At 49.7% G+C, this 22,890-nt stretch overlaps 2 protein-coding genes across 10 annotated transcripts in view; one reads left to right on the top strand and one right to left on the bottom strand.

Annotated features, from left to right (window-relative positions):
* ANKS3 (ankyrin repeat and sterile alpha motif domain containing 3) overlaps nucleotides 1-9,771 on the bottom strand; it is a 27,200-nt gene extending 17,429 nt beyond the window's left edge. For 5 of the 7 annotated variants that reach the window (XM_019756436.2, XM_019756437.2, XM_019756439.2 and 2 more), the window contains exons 1-5: nucleotides 9,518-9,746; nucleotides 6,969-7,176; nucleotides 4,901-5,099; nucleotides 4,587-4,708; nucleotides 3,315-3,396 (exon numbers count right to left, since the gene is read on the bottom strand). In XM_019756436.2, coding sequence (XP_019611995.1) covers nucleotides 3,315-3,396; nucleotides 4,587-4,708; nucleotides 4,901-5,099; nucleotides 6,969-7,138 — 573 coding nt within the window. In that variant the 5' untranslated portion in view covers nucleotides 7,139-7,176; nucleotides 9,518-9,746. Of the gene's footprint in view, nucleotides 1-3,314; nucleotides 3,397-4,586; nucleotides 4,709-4,900; nucleotides 5,100-6,968; nucleotides 7,177-9,517 lie in introns of those variants that run through there. The other 2 variants (XM_074322691.1, XM_019756440.2) reach the window with 2 other exon arrangements.
* Nucleotides 9,633-22,890, top strand: DNAAF8 (dynein axonemal assembly factor 8). 3 transcript variants are annotated; one of them, XM_074322694.1, is made up of 9 exons: nucleotides 9,633-9,768; nucleotides 11,584-11,763; nucleotides 13,377-13,508; nucleotides 14,619-15,125; nucleotides 17,646-17,769; nucleotides 19,030-19,171; nucleotides 20,204-20,332; nucleotides 20,776-20,862; nucleotides 21,698-22,890. In XM_074322694.1, exons 2-9 carry the CDS (start codon nucleotides 11,635-11,637, stop codon nucleotides 21,969-21,971), a joined length of 1,524 nt encoding a protein of 507 aa, XP_074178795.1. In that variant the 5' UTR covers nucleotides 9,633-9,768; nucleotides 11,584-11,634; the 3' UTR covers nucleotides 21,972-22,890. The 3 variants fall into 3 exon arrangements, with proteins under 3 accessions (XP_074178795.1, XP_019612016.2, XP_074178796.1); XM_019756457.2 differs by lacking the exon at nucleotides 9,633-9,768 and adding an exon at nucleotides 9,857-10,100; XM_074322695.1 differs by lacking the exons at nucleotides 9,633-9,768; nucleotides 20,204-20,332; nucleotides 20,776-20,862 and adding an exon at nucleotides 9,857-10,100.

Genomic DNA, 22,890 nt, shown 5'->3' with positions numbered 1-22,890 from the left:
GTTAAGAGCTCTCACTCTAACCAACTGAGCCATCCGGCTGCCCCAAACCGTTAATATTATTTTTAAGCAGTGAGATAATGGGGACTTTTCCCATCTTCCTTCTATATTTTCTAAATCTACTACTATGAGCATGTTTACTTTTGAAACTGAAAAAGCCCAATAAGTTTTCCATTTTCAAAGCTTCAACCATGTGGTCTCGTATCTGAAGGTGGGACTATTGGAGCTCAATGCTCCGGATGGCAAATCAGCAAGAGGCAGTTCAAACATTAAAAGTGCACATACCCTTGACCCAGCAGTTCCACTTCTAGGAATTTAACCTCAGGAAATAAAGGACATACACTAACATTTAGGATCTTGCCTGCAGCATTTCGCATAGTGAGAATCGGAAAGAACCTAAAATAGGGATTTAGTGAAATATGTGAGAACACATCTTATGTGGACCACTACCCACCCATTTATATGACTGGTCCAAGTGTATTAGTAACATGGACAGGTGTGCACAAGATATCATTAAGAGAAAAAAAACTACAAAACATTTTGTGTAACAGGATCCCACTCTGACTTAAAATACGTATCTTTTAAAGAACTAGGACACTTGACAACGTGTTAACGTGTTATTTCTAGTTGGTGAGATTATGAGTGACTTTTGCTTTTTTTTGTTGTTGCTCAACTGTACTAATTCTTTTATAGCAAGTATATATCACTTGTATAATAATTATCTATAGATGTACTCTTTTCCCCAATTTTGAAAAACTGTGATCAACTGACAATCTTGGTTGAACCTAAACTAATACAGAGGTGATTATCATACTATCATGTGGTAGGAAAAAAACTGCATTTTTACAAGCACCTAACTGAGCTTCACTTTCTACAATCCCCCACTTTCCAGAGCTCTGGTTAGAAATCAGCTATGAAACCTTTAGCCTTAAAAGAAAATTTCTAAGGCTTTTTTTTTAGTGGGGAGATGGAAGGGGAATTGGGTGAGGGTGGGCAAAAGGCACAACCTTTCAGTCGTAAGATAAGTAAGTACTAGGCACCTACTGTATGTGATGATATAGTTAGCACTGCTGTGTGGTATATAGGAGAGTTGTTAAGAGATGAAATCCTGAGTTCTCATCACAAGGAAAAAACTACATACACCCCTATTACCCAGGAGGTGATGGGTGCTAACTGAATTAACCACGGCATCATTTCACGACACACGTAAGTCAAGTTGCTATGTTGTACTGCATCCTACACTTACACAGTGACGTATGTCAATTATGTCTCACTAAAACTAGGGTGTGGGGAAGATAATTATAATCTGTTTGATAGAAGAAACCCAAAGGTTTCAACCAGAACAAACACCATCTTTACTGTTTTCTCTCAATACGAGCTGCCCACACACAATCTCAGGCCCAGCAGGGAAGTAAAGGCACCAAATGAGGGCATAGTCTGCACAGTACAGAAATTAGCTAAAGTCTCTGATTTTCCCATATGTTTTCTCTTGTCTGTGTCTATGAGGCTTTTTTTGTTTTGTTTCTTCATTTATTGCTTTCTGTTTTATATCCCACATAAACAAAAAATAATCCAATTAAACAATGGGCAGAGGACCTGAACAGACATTTCTCCCAAGAAGATACATAAACTGCCAACAGATATATGAAAAAATGCTCAACTTCACTAGCTATTAGGGAAATGCAAATCAAAACCACAATGAGCTATCACCTCACACCTGTTAGAATGGCTATCATCAACAAGACAAGTAACAACAACTGTTGGAGAGGCTGCGGAGAAAAAGGAATCCTCTGTCACTGCAGGTGGAAATGTAAATTGGTACAGTCTCTATGGAAAACAGTCTGGAGGTTCCTCAAAAAACTAATAGAGCTACCAAATGACCCAGCAATCCCTCTTCTGGGTGTCTACCCACCTATTCTTTTTTTGTTTTGTTTTGTTTTGTTTAGTTTACCCATCTCTTCTTGAACCTAGGCTATGTCTGAAGGACCCTGTGAGCGGACTTACCTTCAGAGAATAATTATATACAGAAAAGGAAGCCCAAATGGCCAATAACACATGAAAAGATGCTCAGTCTCACCAGAAATCTGGAAAAGATTTGATTCCTTTTTGTGCCTGATTAATAGTCCATTGCATGGATATAGAACACATTTTATTTTTCCATTTATCAGTGATGGACATTTAGGTTGCTTGCTTCCACCTTTTGATCAGCATGACTAACACTGCTGTGGGCATTTGTGTTTAAGTTTTGCATGAACCTGTTTGCAATTCTCTTGGGTATATGCCTAGGAGTAGAACTGCGGGGTCACCTGGTAACTCTGTATTTAACTGAGAAACTGGCAGACTGGTTGCATCACTTACATTCCCACTGGCAGTGTATGGGGTTCCATTTTCTCCACATCCTCACCAACTCCTGTTATTGTCCATCTTATGTTTATTATAGACTTGCTAGTAGTTTTGCATGTCTCTGATAACTAATGATGTCAAGCATTTTTTCACGCGTTTATTGGCCATCAGTATATTTTCTTTGGAGAAATGCCTATTCGGATGCTTTGCCCATCTTTTCATTGTTTTTATTAGGCCCTATTAAACTTACCATGTGAACACCAGCAACCCCTCTTGTAGAAATACAGTACAAAGAAACAACTGCATGCACGCTAAAGCTGTGTATACAGAGCCTCCCTGGAGCACTGGTTATAACTGCAAAATGCTGGAAACCTAAATTTCTACTGACAAGGAACTGATTAAATTGTGACACGGATTGAACATGGAATACTGTATAAGACGGCTATGGCATATTAAGTGGTTGTTTAAAAAGCTGCAGAGCAAACACACAGTAGAACCTCACTTTGTCCAGAACGAAAAGCAGTATGTTTGCCGGTGTCTACAGACCTATCTTCTAAGCAGAGGAAAAGTCCTGGGGTGTCTCTCTGTCAAACGAAGGGGGCATCTGGGGGAGGAACAGGGTGTGCGTGAAAGGGAGGAAGATCTCTGCCTTCTCACTCTATTTAATTGTTTTAAGGAATGGGATAATGAGTGCTATTTACTTTTTAAAATAGATTTTCCATCCTTTTCAAATAATAGTATTTCCAACATTCTTACAGGAATGGGCGTCTATTTTTACTCACCACGGTACCCCGAAATGCCTAAGCGCCACTCAACACTTGGCATCAACAGATACTCAATGAAAATATGTTGAATAAGTAGATGAAGAGCAGTTATTTCTACGCAGCAGAAAATTCTATTACAGTTTATACTTCAGTGATAGGATTCCTCACTTGCTGTGACTAAATTAAAAGCTAATAAAGAGGGTCACTTACATGATTCAGAAAATACTGCACGATTATTTCATGGCCAGCAGCAGCTGCTTCCATCAAAGGCGTGAATCCATATATCGGCTCCCTGCAAGACAGAGGCCACAGTCTGATGATTCGTGGAGAGAAGCAGTGCCAGGGAGCCGCTTCCCCGCTGCAGACAAAAACAAGCTGATGCCAAGTCACCCACCCCTAAGTGTAGAGGTCGCCCCTACATTACCGGGGAGAGAGCAGAAAAGTTCTCAACACATCAGTTTCGTGAACTCTTCTGGTTTCTCCCCCAGCTCTGGTCTTTTGTCCTAAAGACAAACTGTCTCGCTCTCTTCCCTCCTACATAGCTGTCTGCACCTACCATCTCTTACATCTTCACTTCAAAAGGCAGCGGCTGCCACTCCCTGCTCACAGAAGGCTAATGTCTCCCATCCACCTACTGAGACCCTATCTTTTGAGTTCAGTATCCTATCCAGGATCCCTTCCAAAAGGACCAGGGCTAATAATCTACCTGGTCCTTATTACGCCAGGTACCTGATGCTTAGTTTTTGCGCTTGGTTAAGGGTTAACTTGGCACTGTCTTCAGAGAACCCCTACACCTCACTTCTTTCATGCTGGTCTAGAAGACAGGGACCCAGCAGAATACTGGGTTTCAGTTATGCCAAGACACACCGTTTCTGTATTTTAACGTCTCTGAAATCAGACTGTGTCTTAAGATCCACAGGTGCGTTGCATTTTAATTAGTAGCATTTTTTTCTTTTTTAATGGCATATAAAGCTATGGTGTGTGTCACAATGGATGACATCAGCCAAGGGGCATGCAGTGTTGAAAAGGGATTATTATCATGACACACTTTAGACAATACCCATTGCAGCTTATAAAACTCATGACTGTTTTCAAAGTATCTCCTCACCTGAGGTCTACAAAAGGCGATAAAGAGAAAGGAACTAGCATTTAACGCATGTCAATTAAGTGCCGTTCACTATGTTAGGCCTCTGGCGTATGACAGAACACCTAATTCTTCTAACAACTCTATGACACAGGTATTGCTATCCCCGTTTTCAGGCATAAAGTGAGGCTCAGAGAGCTTAAAGTACTGCACTCAATGTCACTGTCTGAGGCGTGACAAGGCCGAGATTATCCCTAGGCCTTCTGCACCTGGGCGGGCCTCTCGTACCGAGGCAGGGGCTTCCCTGACGCTGGCCCGTAGCTGCCTCTGAAGCTGTCCTCCTCAGAGTAAGATGTGACCACACCCACTCCTGTGGCCACTTAAGAAGTGGTACTCACCTCACGTTGGCATTCGCTCCACTGTCCAAAAGGAACTTGACCATCTGCTGATGCCCAGCGCTGGTGCAGTGGAAGAGGGCTGTCCAGCCTTGAATGTCCTTCATTTCTAGCTCCGCACCTTGCTTCAAGAGAACACAGAGTGCTCGTTACTGCCTCATCTCCCCTGCGTGGGGCTGGAGCCCCGCAGGCCCCCACGCTGAAACAATCCAAGTGATCACACACGCACACACACCATGGCCTACAGCGGTTCACACTTCTGCCAGAGCGGCCAAGGGGCCCGCAGGGTTCTGGGCCTGCGTGCCGTCCTAGCTCACCTGGAGGAGAAAGTAGGCGATGCTCTCGTTGCCACAGCTGGAAGCCAGCATGAGTGGAGTCTGCCCTTCTGGGGTCGGCACGTTCACACTCACTCCCGCCTCGAGGAGCAGGTGCACGATGGTGTCGTGTCCAATGTAGGAGGCGTACATCAGCGGGGTCCAGCCACCACCATTCTTCTTATTCAAATCGAGCTCTCTCCTAAACAAACGCAACAAGTGCTAGGCACTCCCGGCCGGCTCACAGGTGGGGCGTGTCTCACACATCAGGCCAGCGTCGAGGCCAGGGGCAGTGCGGACTGTCAGCAGTGTCAAGGTCGGGAAACCCTGACCTGGAGCCCTGCCGACCTCCCACCAACACACCAGTCTGCTGTCTAGTGCTCGGGGGAGAGGGGAGAGGAAGGGACTCAGACAACAGAGTCCCACCGCAACTGATTTCTCCTGTCACCTCACCCTACACAAACATTCTTGGAAAATCTATGACCAAATAATCCCATCTTTCTGATTTCCATCACAAGTATAGAAAAGTGTTTCCCACAGAAAAAAAAAAATGTGGGGTTTCCAAACCAGACTTTGGGGTTGGGGTATGGACATAACACCGCCTTCCAGAAACATACTGCACAGTTCGGACCTCCCAGCCCTCCTCTTCCACAGTCCTTGCCTCCAGTGGAGTGAACAACTGCCAATCGATCCACAGTCTGCGCTTTGTGGAGGCTTGCACAAGCCATACCACACACTGACTTTCCATTCACTAGCATCTCTGGACTCGGGGAAGCCCACCCAGCCATTCCAGAAGGTCCTGACCCCCAGAACGCAGTGGCAGCTGCTGGCTGGGAGAGCCGCCTGGAGACCGGTTCATCTTCAGCACACGACCTTCACTGATGGAGGTCAATTCCGAATGAGGAGGGAGGAGCCTTACCCTTAGCCAAGCATCTCTAAGGCCCTCGCACCTCCCGTCAGCCCAATCGCCCTTTCTGAAGCCTCCCACTCCTCAGGTCCCCAGCCTGTCTTACTATGAGCAAGCCTCGGGCTCAGCTAGTGCCACAAGCCCAATCAGAACACAAATACTTCCCTCTTCTCCTCTGTGGAGCTGTTCCGGACTGTGCATTTTATCAGCACACCCAAAGGCTTAAAAGTCCGAGAATGCCAAAGGAGCAGAGTTATAACTGGAGTCTTGGTGACCCTGCGAGGGGGTGTGCTGCCTGCGTACCCCGCTTCCCGTTCCCAAGGCCGCCTGGTGCAGGCGTACGACGGGTCATCCCTCACTAGAGCGCACTGGCACCCAGCTGGCCAGGTATTTATAAGTGATGGCTATGACTTGAGAACTGGAAACCTGGGGCTTCAATGAGGCTTGGCTTTGGTGCCCCAGGAACTGGAAAAGGCACAAGGAGGTACAGATGTAGATCGTTTCTCTGGGTTATCGACGAGAAATGGCAATGTAAGCACCAAGTGTGGCAGACATAAGGGGGTGGAGGCGAGAAGATGGATTCTTTCCCAAAAGTTACAGTAGGTACCATGCGGTACTATAAACAAGACACAGCCGAGCCACTGCTGTTGTATGAGGACTTAATCTAGATATAAAATTAGTAAAACCAGTACGTGGGCAGTTGGTGCAGGTGGCAGTCCTCCAGACGGGCAGACAGACCCTGCTGCCTCCTCCTCCTCTATGGCAGAAGCTGGAGGGGAAAGGAAGGCACGAGGGAGTAAAATAAACCCTTAGGAAAAGAGGGCCACAGGGCATCACTTTCTAGCTTTATTTTTGTTTGAGCATTTCTAAAATTAGTGAAAACCATAAAATTACTCCAGTTCAAGACAGAAATGTTTCCAAGCCTATGAAAAAAGTTTAAACCAACTTTTTCTTCCTAGGAGTAAAAACTGCCTTTCTTAGTAGAGTCCAGCATAATTCATTACTGACAACTGCCCGAAAGGCAGGGTTAATCCAGGCCATGTGTCCTAAATGTCTCCAGCTGCGTGCAAGTCCCTTTTAGCTTACTGGTGTCCCCATGTGGGAGCTGAAGCCATTGAGACGGTTCTCAGCATCTAAGAAGGAACATTTAACAAGATCTCTTACCGCTGCACACATTCCTTCACCACTTCATACTGGCCGATGGAAGCAGCTGTGTGGAGATCCAAGGGGACGGCCAGCTCCTCCCGGCTGACCTGCGTACCCAGCCCATGCCACATGGACAAGCTGCGGGTCAGGAGTTCTGGTTCACTGGCTTCATCGCTGAGCTCCGACATCGCTGTGGAGTAAGGCCCAGGGCTTAGGTCTTCCCTTCCTGGTGGTTTCAGGGGATGAAACAGGAGAGTCACACTCCTACCTGCATGCAGTAGGCGGCTATGTCTCTATCCTAGCAGACTGCTCCCCAATGCGGCCGACTCCTGGGACTGACTTGGACACCTTTCTTTCATTAAATACTGTGTGGCTTTGTGAGCTTGTCACCAGACAGAATAAGAGGAGCCTGTATGGTGAGTCATAGACTACAGTGCATATATTTTCCCTCATCGATCCTCAGGCCCCACATTCTAGGAAGGGAATTCTCCAGGAACTCAAGGCCTGACAACCTCCTGGATGGGCAGTAAAGAAATGCTGGCTGCGTCAGTGGACCAAATCAGCTCTTGGGGATGGTGGGGAAGAACCCTGGACTTGGAGCTAGATCAAAATTTAGCTCTGCTACTTACACCTGCGATCCCTAGCTCCTCACTGTCTAATGGGGACATAATATCTCCAAGGGCTGCTGTTAAAGACACATGGAAGAATGGGTAAACAAAGTGGCACATTCATAAAATGGAATGCTACTGGGCAACAAGCAGAAGGAACGAACAGCTGACACACGCCACACATGAACCAATCGCAAACACACTGTGCTAAAAGCCAGACTCAAAAGGCTACCTACTGTATGATTCCATTCATATGTCTTTCTAGAGAAGCTAAAACTAAAGGGTTGGAGGACAGGTCAGTGGTACCAGGGGTTAGGGGTGGGGTGACCACAAAGGGACAGCAAGAGAGAATTTGGGGGTGATGGACCTGTTCTACATTTTGATTGGTGGGGATGTGACTCTATGCATTTATCAAAACTCATAGACCTGAACACCAAACGAGTGAATTTTATTGCATGTAAATTTCTTAGACAAATACATTTTGAAAAACACTGAGAGCCCCTAGCACAGAAACCAGCAAATGTTAACTGACTAGGAGTCTACCTATGCAATCCTTGAAAGTGGGGGAGATGGGGGGCAGTTGTGATCCATTTGTGGAGTGACACTTTCCCTGAGATAGGACAGCACCGGGGTGAAGCGTCTGTGATTTTGAGAACCCTTTATTCAGGGACTCCTACTCCAATCAAGGCCAAGGCCCTAGCTTCCTAGCAGAACACTTAGGTTACGGAGTGACATTTGTCTCCTATTCTAGCCTGGGTGGGAAAGAACAAGGAAGCAAGTGTAGAAAAGAGAGAGAAAGAAAACAACGACAGGCCACATACTGTTCAGATGGCCTAAAGGTACCACAGCAGTTCACAGATGCCACTAGGACCTCCGTCTCTATGAACTTCCAAGCTCCAGGTGACAGCCAAGATGGCCAAACAACAAACAAGCCACCCATTTGGGGAACAAAAAAATCTGTGGGCCCTTTGCAAGAATATGTGTCCATGGGATGGGGCCTGCAGGCAACAAAATTCAGAGCAAAGCCCTGCTTCCTGGCATCCCTGCTTTTCACACTGGCAGGGACTGGGAGCAAGCAGCTCTCGCTTCACAGGTGGGAACGTGAATGAACAGTCCTGGCCCACAGAGCCTGGTAAGAAGCCAGATAAGCTGAGAGTCAATTCAGAGCCCCTTTCAAAACCCCCTCCAGCCTCCTGTGGGTGTGTCTCTTCTCCAAATGCCTCCTCTGGGATGGAGGCCACGTTCTCTCTCCTCTTACTGGGTGCTCACATGTCTGACGCCCCTGCCGAGTGCGGAGGGACAAGCAGCACCAGACCCTACTCGGGGAGCTTACAGAGAAGCTGGATGCCAAGGGACCACAGAAGCACCATTACTTCCTTTTCACCCTACACGATGTGGTATTTGTTCCGTATAACATGATTATATTTGTATACTCGTAAAAACGTCTTTTGGATACAGCTTCCAGAACTCACCTCCAGGACAAGTTCAGGGGACGGGGTGCTTTACATTTTACTCCCCCTTTTGGTTCTGTCCATTTGTGAAACACTAAGTATCCATTACTTTCAAATTAAACAAAAGAACTTAACTTTTAAAAAAAAAAGTGACGTTGCTGGTCGACCGGCACGCCCACAGGGAAGAGAGCTGTAAAGCCCCAGGGCACCCCCGTCCCCTGCGCGTGGGCCTTCCGTGGGGCCGGTGTCCACCCGCGTTCTCGGGCTCTAGGAGGGTCCCTCGGGCGGAACCCGCGCACCGACAGCACTGACGTCCCGGGACGCCTCCCCCGAGTAGCTCTACACGGCACGTGGCTTTATCCTCCCCGCCCCACAACTGCAGAACGGAAGCTCGGAGACCCAAACTCACAACACGAGCAAGAGGCAGGGCTGGGACTCCCCGCTCCCGGCCGCACAGGTGGGCAGCAGGTGCCGGCACCAGGCGGGGCAGGGCCGCTGCGGAGCCTACCTGCGCTGTGCCACGGGCCCCGAGCCGCCGTACGGCCGCCGTCGCCACGCTACCTCCGCTCCGCGGGGCCCGATCTACGCCGCGCCCTCCCGGGCCCCCTCAGCACCCGCCTCCGAAGCGCCTGAACCCCGAGGCTCGGCTCCCGCCCCGGAAGTGGTTGCGGGAGGCGCGGAGCACGCCGGGACGCTCGCGGGTCCGCGGGGCAGCTCCCGGCGCAGAGGAATTCGCCCGTCCCGCACCCGGACCTTCCGGTCAGCTCGCCCGGCTCGCTGTGCGACACCCGAGACAGCCAATAAGCAGGGGGAATTCGCCTGCCCCGCCTTCACGGGCCAGGGGAACCAATCCTGTTGCAAGATAGGAAGGACGCGCCAAGTCCCGAAAGAGGCGCGGGGGGCGGGGTGTGGAAAGCGGTTGGCAGTTCAGTAAAGTACGACTCTGCTGAGAGGGGAGTCCCAAGACGGTGACAGCCTCGGTAGTTGCGCTGTGGCCCAAGGGGGCAAACGCGACCGGAAGGACGCGCTGGAGACTGTTTATAGCCCTGTCAGGACCGTGCGAGGAGGGGAGGTGGAGGCGGAGGCCTGAGGTGAGGGGCGTCGAGCCTGCCGAAGCTGCAAAGATAAATGTTAGGAGATGAGCGAGAAGGGGGGGGATATAGGCTGGGGGTGCGTGGAAGGTCGGGCGATGGGTATTCCTGTTTCTGAGCTTCAGAATGTAAAAGCCTGACCAGGGAGACGGTTGGCGTCTAGTTGTCATAACAACCGTCCACCCTTGGCAGGAGGGAGCAGGGGGCGGGGCTAACGGGCTGCAGCCAAGAAACGGACCTGGAAATCCGGATTCAGAGACTAGATCTGCGGGTTCGTGTAGCAGTTGGCTTAACCCTGCTCTGCTGGATGAGCCCAGCTTCTCAGCTTGGCGTTCAGGACCCTTCACGAGCTGGTCCGTTTTCACTGCATAGTCCAGCAACTGACACCTCCCCCCCAACATGTTGGGCAATTTTCACTCCTCTGAGGCACTGTACATGTTCCTCCCCGAGCCTGTAACGCCTTTCCCTCCCTTATTGGCTGTCCCCCTGAATAACTTATAAGAGAATAAGAGTCTCTGGTAGCGCCCTTCACCTACGTGATTCTGCTGTCCTTTGATCTGCCCTACGAGCCAGAGAACATACCACGATATATGTACCAGACGCATCCCCACCCTGCTTTCCCCAGTTCAGGGTGCATCAAGCTCCTGTCCCTGCTCCCATAAGCACAGAAGCAGCAAAAAGCCCCCCACTTCCTTCTGCTGCTACCCTGATAGGGGCCCTGACAGAGTGGTAGCAGGAGTGGTCTCTTAACATTTTATAGGCATCGCTGCCTCTCAGGCTGCAAGGATTCTCCAGGCCCTGGCTCTGAAGTACCATCATCCCACATTCTTAAAGCCCCCTTGACTCTTGAGGGGCCAGGCCTTTTCCGTTTTGACTCTGGGATACAAAAGGGGAGCTGGTTCAGTGCCTGGGTATAAGATTAATTTGAGTGGTGACTCCAAAAAAAAAGTCTCCTGGGAACTCCAAAATGTCTCTAATCTATTCTTTGTAAGAGGGCAGTAAAGGGTAGTGTGGCTTGAAATCCCCTCTACAAGTTTTCTTTGCCACTTACTAACAATATAACTTCTCTGAGCCTATAAAATGTAGATAATAGTATCTATGTTATATGGAATATACACATATATATATATATATATTACATGTATCTATATCATATACATGTGTCATTCTGTGTATCATGTACCTATGGACATATATTATTATATATCAACACATATATCTATATTTTATACGTACATCATATGCATAGATCTGCAGATTCCATACTTCACTACACACACACACACACACACACACACACACACAGTGCAAGGCATAGTACTCAGGAACAGGAGTCTGCAGAACCAGAAGGGAAACTGGGTGGGAGGTCTGTGAGTCAGTTTTCGTGCCCCACAGGGTGGTAGATGCTTTGAAAAGGCAACCCTGCCCCCAGCTCTTGAGCGTTGGCGTCTGGACCTTGTTTCTTCACCTGCATCCTCTACAGGGCTCCTTGAATGATGGCACACTGAGAAGCTTCCCCTGAGCCTGGGCCCCCATGACCTCCCAAGACGAAGATGTGGGGCCCTCACTCCCCTCTCCCTGGGCCTCCCACATGGGGCCCTGGAATGCCATCCTCGAGGCTGTCAGGGAGCAGCTCCCATCTCTGGACTCCGATTCCTCCTTGGTAAGCAAGCACCTTCTTCCTACATTCTCGTCCCTGACTGCCCTTCCTTCCCATGACAAACGTGATGCTGACCCACGAGCAGCTCTGGAGCGTACCAGCTCTGCGTTCATCACGGTATCTGAATACATTTATGGGTGCTCAGCATCCGCCCGGCCATACCAGTGACCCCAGACTACGACTGGAGAATTCCTCTGAGGGCTTATCACTATGCGCTGAAATGCTAGCCACTCTCGGTGGTGGTCCTGGGTACCTCCTGGCCCAACAGGGTCAAGAACAGGACTGCAGCAGAGCAGGAATAGCAGGGGCTTCAGCATCGAGCAGACCTGGGTCCCCATCCCCACGCATGTAACCTGTGGGCATTTGCCACACCTGGGTCAGCCTCAGTTTCCTTGCTGCAAAACACAGATAGTTATTACCGGTACAAATTTGGGATTCTGTATGTAAAGTGCCTGGCCTGGCCCAGAGCGGGTGCTCAGCTAATACAGTTAACGGAATCATCCATATCCTGGCATTTTTCTCATTTGGGCAAACACCCCAGGATGCTCTATGGAGGACAATAACAAACAGAGAAGCACATCATATAAGAGAATTAAGGACAGAGGCTCCCCTTTGCCTGAGGTTCAAATCCCAGCTGTGATGTACATTATTGTAAGAATTAAGCATTAGAGCACAGTGCCTGACACGTGGTGAACGTCTAATACATAGTCATTTTGTTATTGATCACATACATTCATGCAACAAACATTTAAGGAGCCTACTCAGCCTCTTCAAGGACCAGGAACCCTTTGTCTCACCATCATGGTAATTGTGTTTCTAGTTTCTACTCACTAAGAGAATGTTGGGTCACAAAAATGACTCTGAATTCAGGCTTAAATGAGCTGTACTACCTTCTCCACGTAGTAGAAATTAGGCGTGACAGTGACCATAGGGACAGAGCAAGCTGAGCAATGTGTCAGGCAGGAGCTCCTCAGTAATGAGTGACAAACACATAGGCTGGAGCTGGGCATTTAGAGAAAGGACAAGGGTTTTAGAAGTAACACATCAGGTGTGGGCCCTACCTGGGGCACCTGCAAAGATGAATGCAACAGAGCTTCCTGGACTTCAGGGAGCTTCCAGTGCACGGCGAGGCTAATGGGGAGTAAATAATGTGACCCCAGTGCCTTTTCACGTCTTCAGTTTCATTTGCTGTCATCTTCCGTCTATCCCTGTGAGGTGGGCTGGTGACTAGAAGCGAGAAACCAAGGTTCCATGTCATTAAATGATGGCTGAAGGTCATGGGGGAGGGAGAGGATTGGACCCTGCTCTTGCAGCTACCACCTCGGCGGTGTCCAAGTTATTCAACACCAGGCATTAACTGAGCACCTGTTAATGCAAAGTCTGAAGGGTCGCAGGTCCGTGCAGAACCGGGAGCCCCATTTCACCTCCACAAAGTGGTGCTGGAAAGCCAATTTCTAAATCAGTGGTGGGCACCAGTGCAGGGCAAGGCCCTGTAGGAGAGAACAAATATTCCACAGTGCTGCCCAGCAGCCGGGTGGGGAAGGGCAGAGCAAGGGTAGGCGGGGCCCAAAGCCCTCCTGGCTAAGTAATTCCCAAGCTTTCTTATCTGTCCACAGTCAGACTGCGGGGAAGAGCAGCTGTTCATCTTCCAGCGAAATCAAACTGCCGTGATTCCAGACTTGTCAGAGGAGCTGGCTGAAGACCCTGAGGCGGCCTGGGTCCCTGCAGCTGCCGAGTCTCCTCCTGAGGTCTGTGGGATGCAGGCTCATGACACTGGGACCCTGCGGGCAGAATGGGGTATAGCAGCGGGCGTCCATGGCTCTCATTGGCCTCTTAACAGCACTATGAGTCAGAGGTTAAAACCCCTGGTCCAGCATCTCTGCACACCTAGGCCTTTCTCCAGGTACAACCCAAGGAGGTCAGACACCAAATGTCTACCCGCCTGGTACACAGCACTCTCCAGGAGCCCAGCACATGTGGGACCAGGGGCGGGGGCTTATTTTCTGTCTGATTTTGCCCCTGCTATTCATCTTGACCCCCAGCCATACTCAGTGCTCAGTGCTAGCACTAACACAGAGTCATCTTACAGAGCCAGGGCGTGTCCCCTCCCCATCACTGGGACAGAAGTCACCCACTCACTCAGCCATGCCTAGAAGTATGTCTGAAAGACCCCCAATCAGGGCTGCCAAGACCCCTGGTTACTTCAGGCAGAATGATGACTTTATTTTGTTTTCTTCATTTCCACAATTCTTCTGGATGACTCTTTTTTTTTTGTAATCCAAGAAGGCAAAGTCTGTACCAACTCTTTGGGGTAGAGCCATGAGCTTGCTCTGGAGTCAGAGGGCCTGGGTTCCATCGTGTTCCCCCCATAATAACTGTATGGCTGACTCACGGCAACTAAAAGGTAGAAGCAACCAAAGTGTCCACCCACAAACAAAGTGGGTAAACAAAATGTGGTCTGGCCATACAGTGGAATATTATTCACTCCACAAAAAGGAATGAAGTACTGACACGTGATGAACCCTGGAAACGCAGAGCTAAGTGAAAGGGCACAAAAGGACAGATAGTATATGGTTCCACTTCTGGGAAACATCTAGAAAAGGCAAGTCAGAGAGACGGAAAATAGATTAGAGTTTCCCAGGGGTTGGGGGTAGGGAGAGGTACAGAGTTTCTGTTTGGGGGATGAAAGAGCTTTGCAAATGGACGGTGGTGATAGGTACACAGCATTATGAATATCCATGTACAAATGGTTAACATGGCAAAGTGTATGTTATATACATATTTTAGCACACTAAAAAAACCTTCCCTTGAAGGATGTTTTTGAGGCTGCTAACCCAGGACACCTGTTTTCTTGGCAGCCACTGGCAGTGCCTGTGGAGTTCGCAGCAGAAGCCTGGGGTGAAGGGACTGCAAGGATAAAGGAAGGAAGGGACCCTGGCCAGAACTTGGGGAGCGGTGGTGAGAGCAGCTCTCTTCTTAGGGCGCCTAAGGAGGCGCCCACGTGTCAGGAAGGTGACCTTGGGGGCATGTCCTTCAACACCAAAAGATGCCCATGTCCTCCCTGGGAGCCACAGGGAGAGGCCACGCTTTGTCCCCAGGAAGGAGACCTACGGACGGAGACCCCAAGTGCTGCCTCCCGGACTCTGCAGGGCTCAGACTCTGCAAACCGGAGAGCCCTCCGGAAAGAGAGAAGGAAGATGATCGAGAGAGACCTACTCCATAAAGTCACCTGGGGTGCCCGGAACCCCGTCTGCAGTGACCAAAGTCCAGTGAAGAAGACGCCCTGTGAAGCTGCAGCAGCACGTCCAAGACCAGGAACACCACCACAGGGGCCCCGGGAAGGCGTGGCCCTGCTCTCCCTCCAGGTGGGTGGTTCCTCTTCCCTTCAGGTCCTTGGCACATGCCCTACACGTGGTCCCTGGCTGGTCCTCTCCAGGCCAACTTGAAACCTGGCCCACTAGTGGGTCCTGCTGTAACAAAATCCCACAGACTGGGAGGCTGAAAAACAAATTCGTTTCTCGCAGTTCTGGAGGCTGGAAGTCCAAGATTAAGGTGCTGGCACATTCAGTGTCTGGTGAGGGCCCACCCTCCTCTCATTGTGTCCTTATTCAGTGGAAGGGGTTGGAGACTCTGTGGGGCCCCTTTTATAAGGGCTCTTGTGCAAGTTCCATTCATGAGGCTCCCCCTATGAGCTAATCACCTGCCAAAGGCACCACCTGCAAACCCATCACATTGCGGGTTAGGATTCCAACAGGTAACGTAGGCAGGGGCACAGACATTCAGTGTGCGGCATTGACCTTAGGCCCATGGTCCCCGCTCCACCAGCAGACAGCCCGTCATACCTGTCTCAGTGGTTGTGTAGTCCTGGCAGACAGACCATCCTCAGGTAGTTAGCATGAACAAGGAACAGCAAGGAGACGCTAACCTTCAAACAAAAAAAAGTGCTAATCTCAAGCATGTTTATAAAGACAAACAACTATATATAAGGTAGAGAACAGACTCTGTCAAAGCAAAATTCTCAAAACGTTGAAGCCCCGGTTCTCATACAAGTAGTGAGCTCCTGTTAATGTTGGGTTTAGCTTATGAATGAGGGAACCAGCATGATGATAAAACCGGTTCAAAGAGATTATGAGAAACTAGGATTTTGTAAGACACTGGGGAAAAAGAAATGAGCCAAGATAAAATTGCTACATTGGGTGCAAAACCTGTCCCCGTCCTCCAGGGCCACAGAACTATTCCCTGTGGGGGTATCATCTCTTCTGGATGGAAAAGAAAACCATTGCACCTTCTCAGGTTTACAAAGTTGTAAAACAGGTGGGCCCTCCTGCGTTGTGCAAACCGACCTCCCCTAGAAAGATGGGCTTTGTTAGAAAAGCTCCAGCATGACCTTGAAAGGTCATATAATTCTCTTTTTTTGCCTTATTTATAAATTTTGGATAATTTCCTTTTTTTCTTATTTATTTATTTATTTTTAAAATTTATTGGGGTGACAATTGTTAGTAAAATTACATAGATTTCAGGTGTACAAATCTGTATTACATCATCTATAAATCTCATTGTGTCTTCAGCACGCAGAGTCAGTTCTCCTTCCATCACCATATATTTGATCCCCCTTGCCCTCATCTCCCACCCCCCACCTGGATAATTTTCTTAACAATTTAGAGAAAACTGGCGTCAAGGTGTACATGGAGGTCATTTTCACCAATTCCATTCTTATCAATTCTGATTAGGGTAGATAGACAGAAATGAACAGGAGGAGAAATTTAGCTCTGTTTAGAAAACCCCTTACTAAAATAAAAAAAGAAAGCCCCTTGCTGCAGCTCCTACTTGGGTCAAGACCCCCTTGCAGCTGCCCAGCAGGATTCCAGGTTTTCACATACCTCAAAGAGGTGTGTTTACCCATGCTCCTAAATCAAAGAAATGTATTGATAAGAGAGAATCCTGCTTATCAACAAATCCTGTTTGTCAGCACCACTAGTACCTTACTAGCCCAACAGGATTCCAGGTTTTCACCCCCCCCAAAGGGATGTGTTTACACATGCCCCTAAATCAAAGGGGTGTGTTTACACATGCCCCTAAATCAAAGAAATGCATTGCTAAATGCCAGACCAGAGGACTAGGCACCCCCCCACCCCCACCCCCGGGAAGAAAGAGAGATAAGAGAAGGGAGAGGGGAGGCAGTTCTACCCACAGAAATAAAAGCCTTCATGCAATACAAGGCGAGGCTGCTTCCCTCTCTGGGGTCAGCAGACTCCATATCTCGGAGTGCACTTTCTTGTACTAATAAATTTCTGGCTGTTTTATTCTGCACAAAATTCTGTCTCTTGATTGAAGTCTTTCCTTCAAGAAGACAAGAATCAAGGTTTCAATGTCATTTTCCCAGTAACAATTCCATTCTTTCTGTTTGCCCCTAAACACCTGTATTTTCACTCACCGACAGGGCTGCAAGGAGCTGCAAGGTCATACATAAGAAACGTTAATTCCTGATGAACTTCCCTCCTCTACATACAGCCACTCTGCCCACATAGCACTCTCTTGTAAGTCCTCCAGTTTTCAGCACCAGCCTAGAACAACCTGTTTCTTACAAAAGCAAAACTTTTTAACCTCCCAATATTTTAAATCTGCATGAACCTGAACAGCTTTAAAATGACCCTAAATTTCCTCCAGGTCAAACAATGCCTTTGTGCCAGAAACAAGTATTGTCCCAAAAAAGGCAAAGGAAGGAGGTGCAGACCCCGGGTGGTTAATTCTGCAACCCACTCAGGGTGGGTGAGCAAGCCCTTCTGCGAACCCTGACTCCTACCCCACGACAGCCTCCGCTGGTCACAGCAGCTGTGCCTCCGGACCCTGCAGCAGCCTGGTGATCACCACTTTCATCATTTCAGCACCTTGAAGAGCGGGATTTGGATCACATCCTTCAGAGTCTGGCAGGACAAGACAACGAAGACAACCCGGGAGGTCGAGCACCTGGAACAGTGTGGTGGGCAGCTGACCGCCTCCAGTGCCGAGGTCTGACTTTGACCGCCAGGGCTTAAGTGCATCCACATAAGCAGCTCCTTCCAGAGCCTCTCAGTATAATAGGGCCGTGGGCTGGGCACTGTCAGCCCTGCCACCCACCATGTACTCCCTGCTGCTCGGCCCTCACTGTCCTGAACATTCAGACCCAGCCCTTGAAAGACTTCATTCATTCACTCATTCATTCATTCACTCATTCCCTCCCTCCCTCCCTCCCTCATTCATTATCTATATGACTGGCTGCCATGTGCTGGGTATGAACCAGGCCCTGGGGACATGAGAGGGAACCCTCTTGACATGGTTCCTGTCTTCTACCCTCACCTTTTCCTCCTCCCCACCTTCTCAGGCCTCCCTCTCTTTCTTTCTGGGAGCAAAGTAATCCTGCCTTTTGTGCTTCTGAGCACAATCCTGCTTCCACTGCCTCCCAGTCATTATACTTGTGGCCTTGCTCTGGGCAATGCTGTATCTAAAACAACAGCTGCCTCGTCCCCTTCCAGCCTGTCCCAAAAAGGGCCTCCCAAGTGAAGCTGCCTCTGGGCCTGACAGCGCCAGGCTGTTTTCAACAGGGTTTCATTTGTTTGTAATTTAACCCCTGGTAGCAGGATGTGGAGAAACCCACCCTCCTATAAGGTGGGACAGGGATGGGGGGCTGTCATTGGTACCCCCCTTTTTGGACTGGCAATGTGGCAGAACCTGTTTTCTATTGTAAAAGCATATAAGCCTTTGATTAAGCTATTCCACGTCTAAAAACTCTGTCCTAACACACACTCACCCAGGTGGGTAAGATGTGTATTCAGGGCTGTTCATACCTGTTGCAGCAATGTTTACAACTGTGGAAAATTGGAAATGACCCATATTCAGTACTCAGTAGGAGTCTAGATAACTCAGTGACAGCACAGAACACCACAGCTCAATGGGAGAATCTATATACGCACTAATGTGGAAAGACATAATATATTCAGCGAAAAAAATCTAGAGGATGATCCCGTTGATATTTTTAAAACAGTGAACACACAGACTGTTACTTACGGTTCCCTCTGACAAGTGAAACTTGGGGGTGAGGAAGTAGGATAAACTGTTATTAAGAAGGCAGCCCTACTTCATGAGGCTCGAACACAGCTCCCTACTCATAAAGATACCGCTCCCAGCCATGCCGAGGGGAGGGAGGGAATTGCAGGGGTGGGGTGCGGGGAGGGGGTCAGGCCAACCAGGGACTGCGTCCCTACTGAGCAGTCTCCCCTGCTCTCCCATCAGATCACGCCAAGCAGAGCGCCCAGGACAGGCTCATGGAACGGCTCACCCGCCTCTGTGCCACGCGGTCCGGGGCCTCTTCCTCTGCCTGGAAGGTGCCTGCAGACACGCCCCAGGACACCAAGCAGCAAGAGGCTGGGAGCAGGTGGGACTTCTTGCCAGCCATGGCCCTGTCCTCTCTAGACCAGGCCCATGGCTTTGCAGCGTTTATTAGGCCTACTGTGGGTGGGGCGCTTGACCTGTATTTCTAATTTCATCTCAAGAATCTGATCAGGTAGGTGCTACGGTTGTCTTCATTTTATAGATGGAAAAACTGAGGCTCAGAGAGGTTGACTTGCCCAGGCCATAGGTGGCAGAGCTGGGACTTAAGCCCCAAAGCACCTGCTCTTTCCCCCACCCCACGGGAACCCTCCTCCCTTCACCATCCACATGGCCTCCCCAGGAGTAGGGCTCTGGCCCTCTGGTCACTGTTGATTGGGCCAGCCCTGGGCATCTGACTCCAGCCCGGCCAATCAGAGCCTTTCCCTGGGAATTTCCACTCTCTGTGTTTCTGGGTAGGGGTGGGAGGGCAGAGAAAGGCCAGCTGTGGTAAAAAAGACTGAAGCTGTGGGGACAGAAGTGGGGACAGGGCTCTGGGGCTCCTTAAGGCCCAGCTGAATCCTGCCCTTCCCACACTTTGGTTATTCCACTCTTTTTAGGAATCTGAGAGCCAATGAATTCCCTTTTTGCTTAAGCTATTTGGAGTGGCCTCTGTTCCTGGCAACACAAATTGTCCATCAGAAATGTCTAGACCTGCACTGTCCAGTCGTAGCCACTGGCTATGTGTGGCTACTGAACCCTTGAAAAGTGGCTAGTGCAACTGAGGAACTGAATTTTTAATTTTATTGTATTAATTTAATTTAGCTTAAATGTACATTTAAATAGCTACTTGTGGCAAATGGCTACCATGAGGGAAGTGCAGATATAGGACATTTTAGTCATCCTGGAAAGTTCAATTGGACGGTGCAGACCTAAATCGTGAGGGTTGTTTTGAAGAAAAAAAGAGCAGATGCATTGATAGGGCCAACCTCGGAGGCCCACAGACAGCGGGAGCTCAGTCGGTGGCAGCCATGAGCCCAGCACGGGTCACTTACAATCACTGAGAAGTGATTCAGCCCCCTTGCTCTGTTCATCTCAGATGTGCTTTGACGGAGCTGGGCTTCCAGGCTGAGCTGGGCCACTATTGGCTAAGGAGCCCAGCGGAGCCTCCCACCACCTTCATCGACCTGAGGCCCGCGGAGCCATCAGACCAGGGGCCATTGGAAAGGTACGGGGAGCGGTGACAGCCCTGAAGCAACCCCACTGCTTGGCAGATGCCACATTGGCCTAGAGACTCAGGCGTGGGCGAGTCCTGGGAGCACCATGCATTTGAGAAGTGCTCTTAGCCGGGAGCTGAGCCTGGCCAACAGCCCCACTTGGTTCCATTAGCAGGCTCTCCCTGCAGGGCCAGGGCCAGACAGCAGTCTTGCTCGGGCGGAGGCCTAAGCAAACATCTAGATGGGGTACATCGCCCTGGGGTGCGTCCCTCCACCACTTGGCAGGAAGCCCAGTGGCCCTTTGGTTTCAGCTGGCTGAGCTCTGGCTTGGCCGGCCTGTCCACCTGCCTTGGGTCACTAGGGAGGCCCCAGGCACTCTAAGTTCCTGCTGGGAACCCGGCCTGGCTGGGTGGACTGGGGCATGTCCAGCGAACCCTCACTTCCTCTCCCCCAGCTCCAGCTCCAGCTCCTCTGACAGCGAGGAGGCTGAGGAAGCGGGGACAGTGGCTGTGACAGACCAGCAGGGCCCAGGAGGGCTACGGTAACCGCATGGGCTCCTGCAGCCTGGGGCTGCTCCCTGTCTGCTTTCCACACAAGCCCTTGGCAGGGCACACTTAACATTTGTGCTTTCAGCGCTATGTCTTGTACCCATAGGGCCAGCACGTGAGGGTGGGGGGAGGTGGTCTGGGAGGTGGGGAGCGAACCCTTGGGAGCCCCCTGGGGCCAACATCGTCTCAGCCTGGCCTGCTGTCCCCAGACATCACTAAGGACACCTTATCCTGCCCCTGAGAAGGGATCAGTACATTTTCTTTCTGAAAAAGAGCTCCCCAATTGATCTTGCTCCCAATTAGTGATGGCAGTGAAAGTGAAGAGGAAGTATAGGAATGGAGGAAAGTGATGGTTTTAGCCAGAAATACAAGGCTTGGGTGATTTAAGACATGAGTGCAGAGAAGGCTCAGGTCTCTGATGTGGAGAGGCCGCCCGTGGTCTCGGGGTCCGTTAGAATCATGCTGTGGCCATGTCCATCATTATTGGAGCTGCAAAGCTTAGAGTTCCTACCCTTGGGAATGTCAGAGTCCAATACAACTTTTCCCCTAAGGCAATCCGTGATTAGGCATTATAGGAAGGAAGAGGGAAGAAAAATTGGGGTTGAGTCACACAGCTGCCATCCCAGAAGCCTGTAACATCATGACTTGCATTGTGACTCAGCAAGGGCAGAGGCTGCCATCCTGATCGATTTAGCCTCTCGAGAACCAGGGGACCTGCTTCTGGGAGCACTTTGGCTTTTGTGTGTTTGTGTCCTGTCTCAGTGGCGAAGCGTTGGGAGGTTTGGCCTGCACTTGGTATTGACTGAGATTGCTTCTCTTGTGTCACAGGGACTGTACTGGGAAAAGTCAGCTTCTCCAGCAGCTCAGGGCATTTCGGAAGGGGATGGCTCAGCTCCAGTTGCCTGCCAGTGAGGGTCCCAACAGCCAGAAGGCTCAGGCCCCTCAAGATATGGTCGGATCTGGGATTGGGAGAAAGCACCACGTAACTGAATGGCCCAGCGCCCATGCTAGACCTTCAGGAGGAAGTCCCAGGGCCCTGGGGGACCCTGTTGGGCCAGGGACAGCCAGGGAGCTGCTGGTGCCGCCTCTGGGCCAACGATAGATGCCTCCAGGACTAGATATGAGAAGGGGGTTAGCAGGATGGTGTGACTCTCCATTGAAACGCCCTGCCCTGATGGTCCCCTGCTCTCCCACGTTCCCATCAGCAGGTGCTTTTGCAGCACAGGGACCCTGACTGTGGGTGCATCACTTAGCCCTCTGTTAGAATTTGGTCAGAACATTTACGTGCACTTAGAGCAAAAAGATGCCAGCAAAAACTTGTGCACACAGTGTGACAACTCAAGTGGCCCCAGTCCTCTGAATGGGCCCGGAAGGAAAGCCTATGAAGAGAATAATTTTGTTACGATCGTGGGACTGAGAGGCTTTTTAATCTTCATCCGTTTCTTCATTTTTTCCCCTTTAATGTGCATCTGTTATTTCCATCATACAAGGTCTTTTTTTTTAAATAAAATTTAAGTAAAGCATATTTAGAGAATTTAGGGGTGAAAGGGTATTTAAATTAACACACCACACACAGTCACACACCAAATGGACTTTTTAAAGTTTTTTAATATTTTTGGGGGGCATGGAAGGGGAAGAAGACTTTATTGGGGAACAGTGTGTATTTCCAGGACTTTTTTTTCCCCCAAGTCAAGTTGTTGTCCTTTCAATCTTAGTTGTGGAGGGCACAGCTCAGCTCTAGGTCCAGTTCCCATTGTTAGTTGCAGGGGTGCAGCCCACCATCCCTTGCGGGAGTTGAACAAGCAACCTTGTGGTTGAGAGGACGCGCTTCAACCAACTGAGCCATCCAGGAGCTCAGCGGCAGCTCAGCTCAAGATGCCGTGTTCAATCTTAGTTGCAGGGGGCGGAGCCCACCTTCCCTTATGGGAGTTGAGTCGAACAGGCAACCCTGTGGTTGAGAGCCCACTGGCCCATGTGGGAATCGAACCGGCAGCCATCGGTGTTAGGAGCACGGAGCTCTA

This window comes from Rhinolophus sinicus, linkage group LG18 (assembly GCF_036562045.2).
Source record: "Rhinolophus sinicus isolate RSC01 linkage group LG18, ASM3656204v1, whole genome shotgun sequence".
NCBI lineage: Eukaryota > Metazoa > Chordata > Mammalia > Chiroptera > Rhinolophidae > Rhinolophus > Rhinolophus sinicus.
Note: the sequence above shows the minus strand (reverse complement) of the source record. Positions and strands in the feature narration are given on the sequence as shown.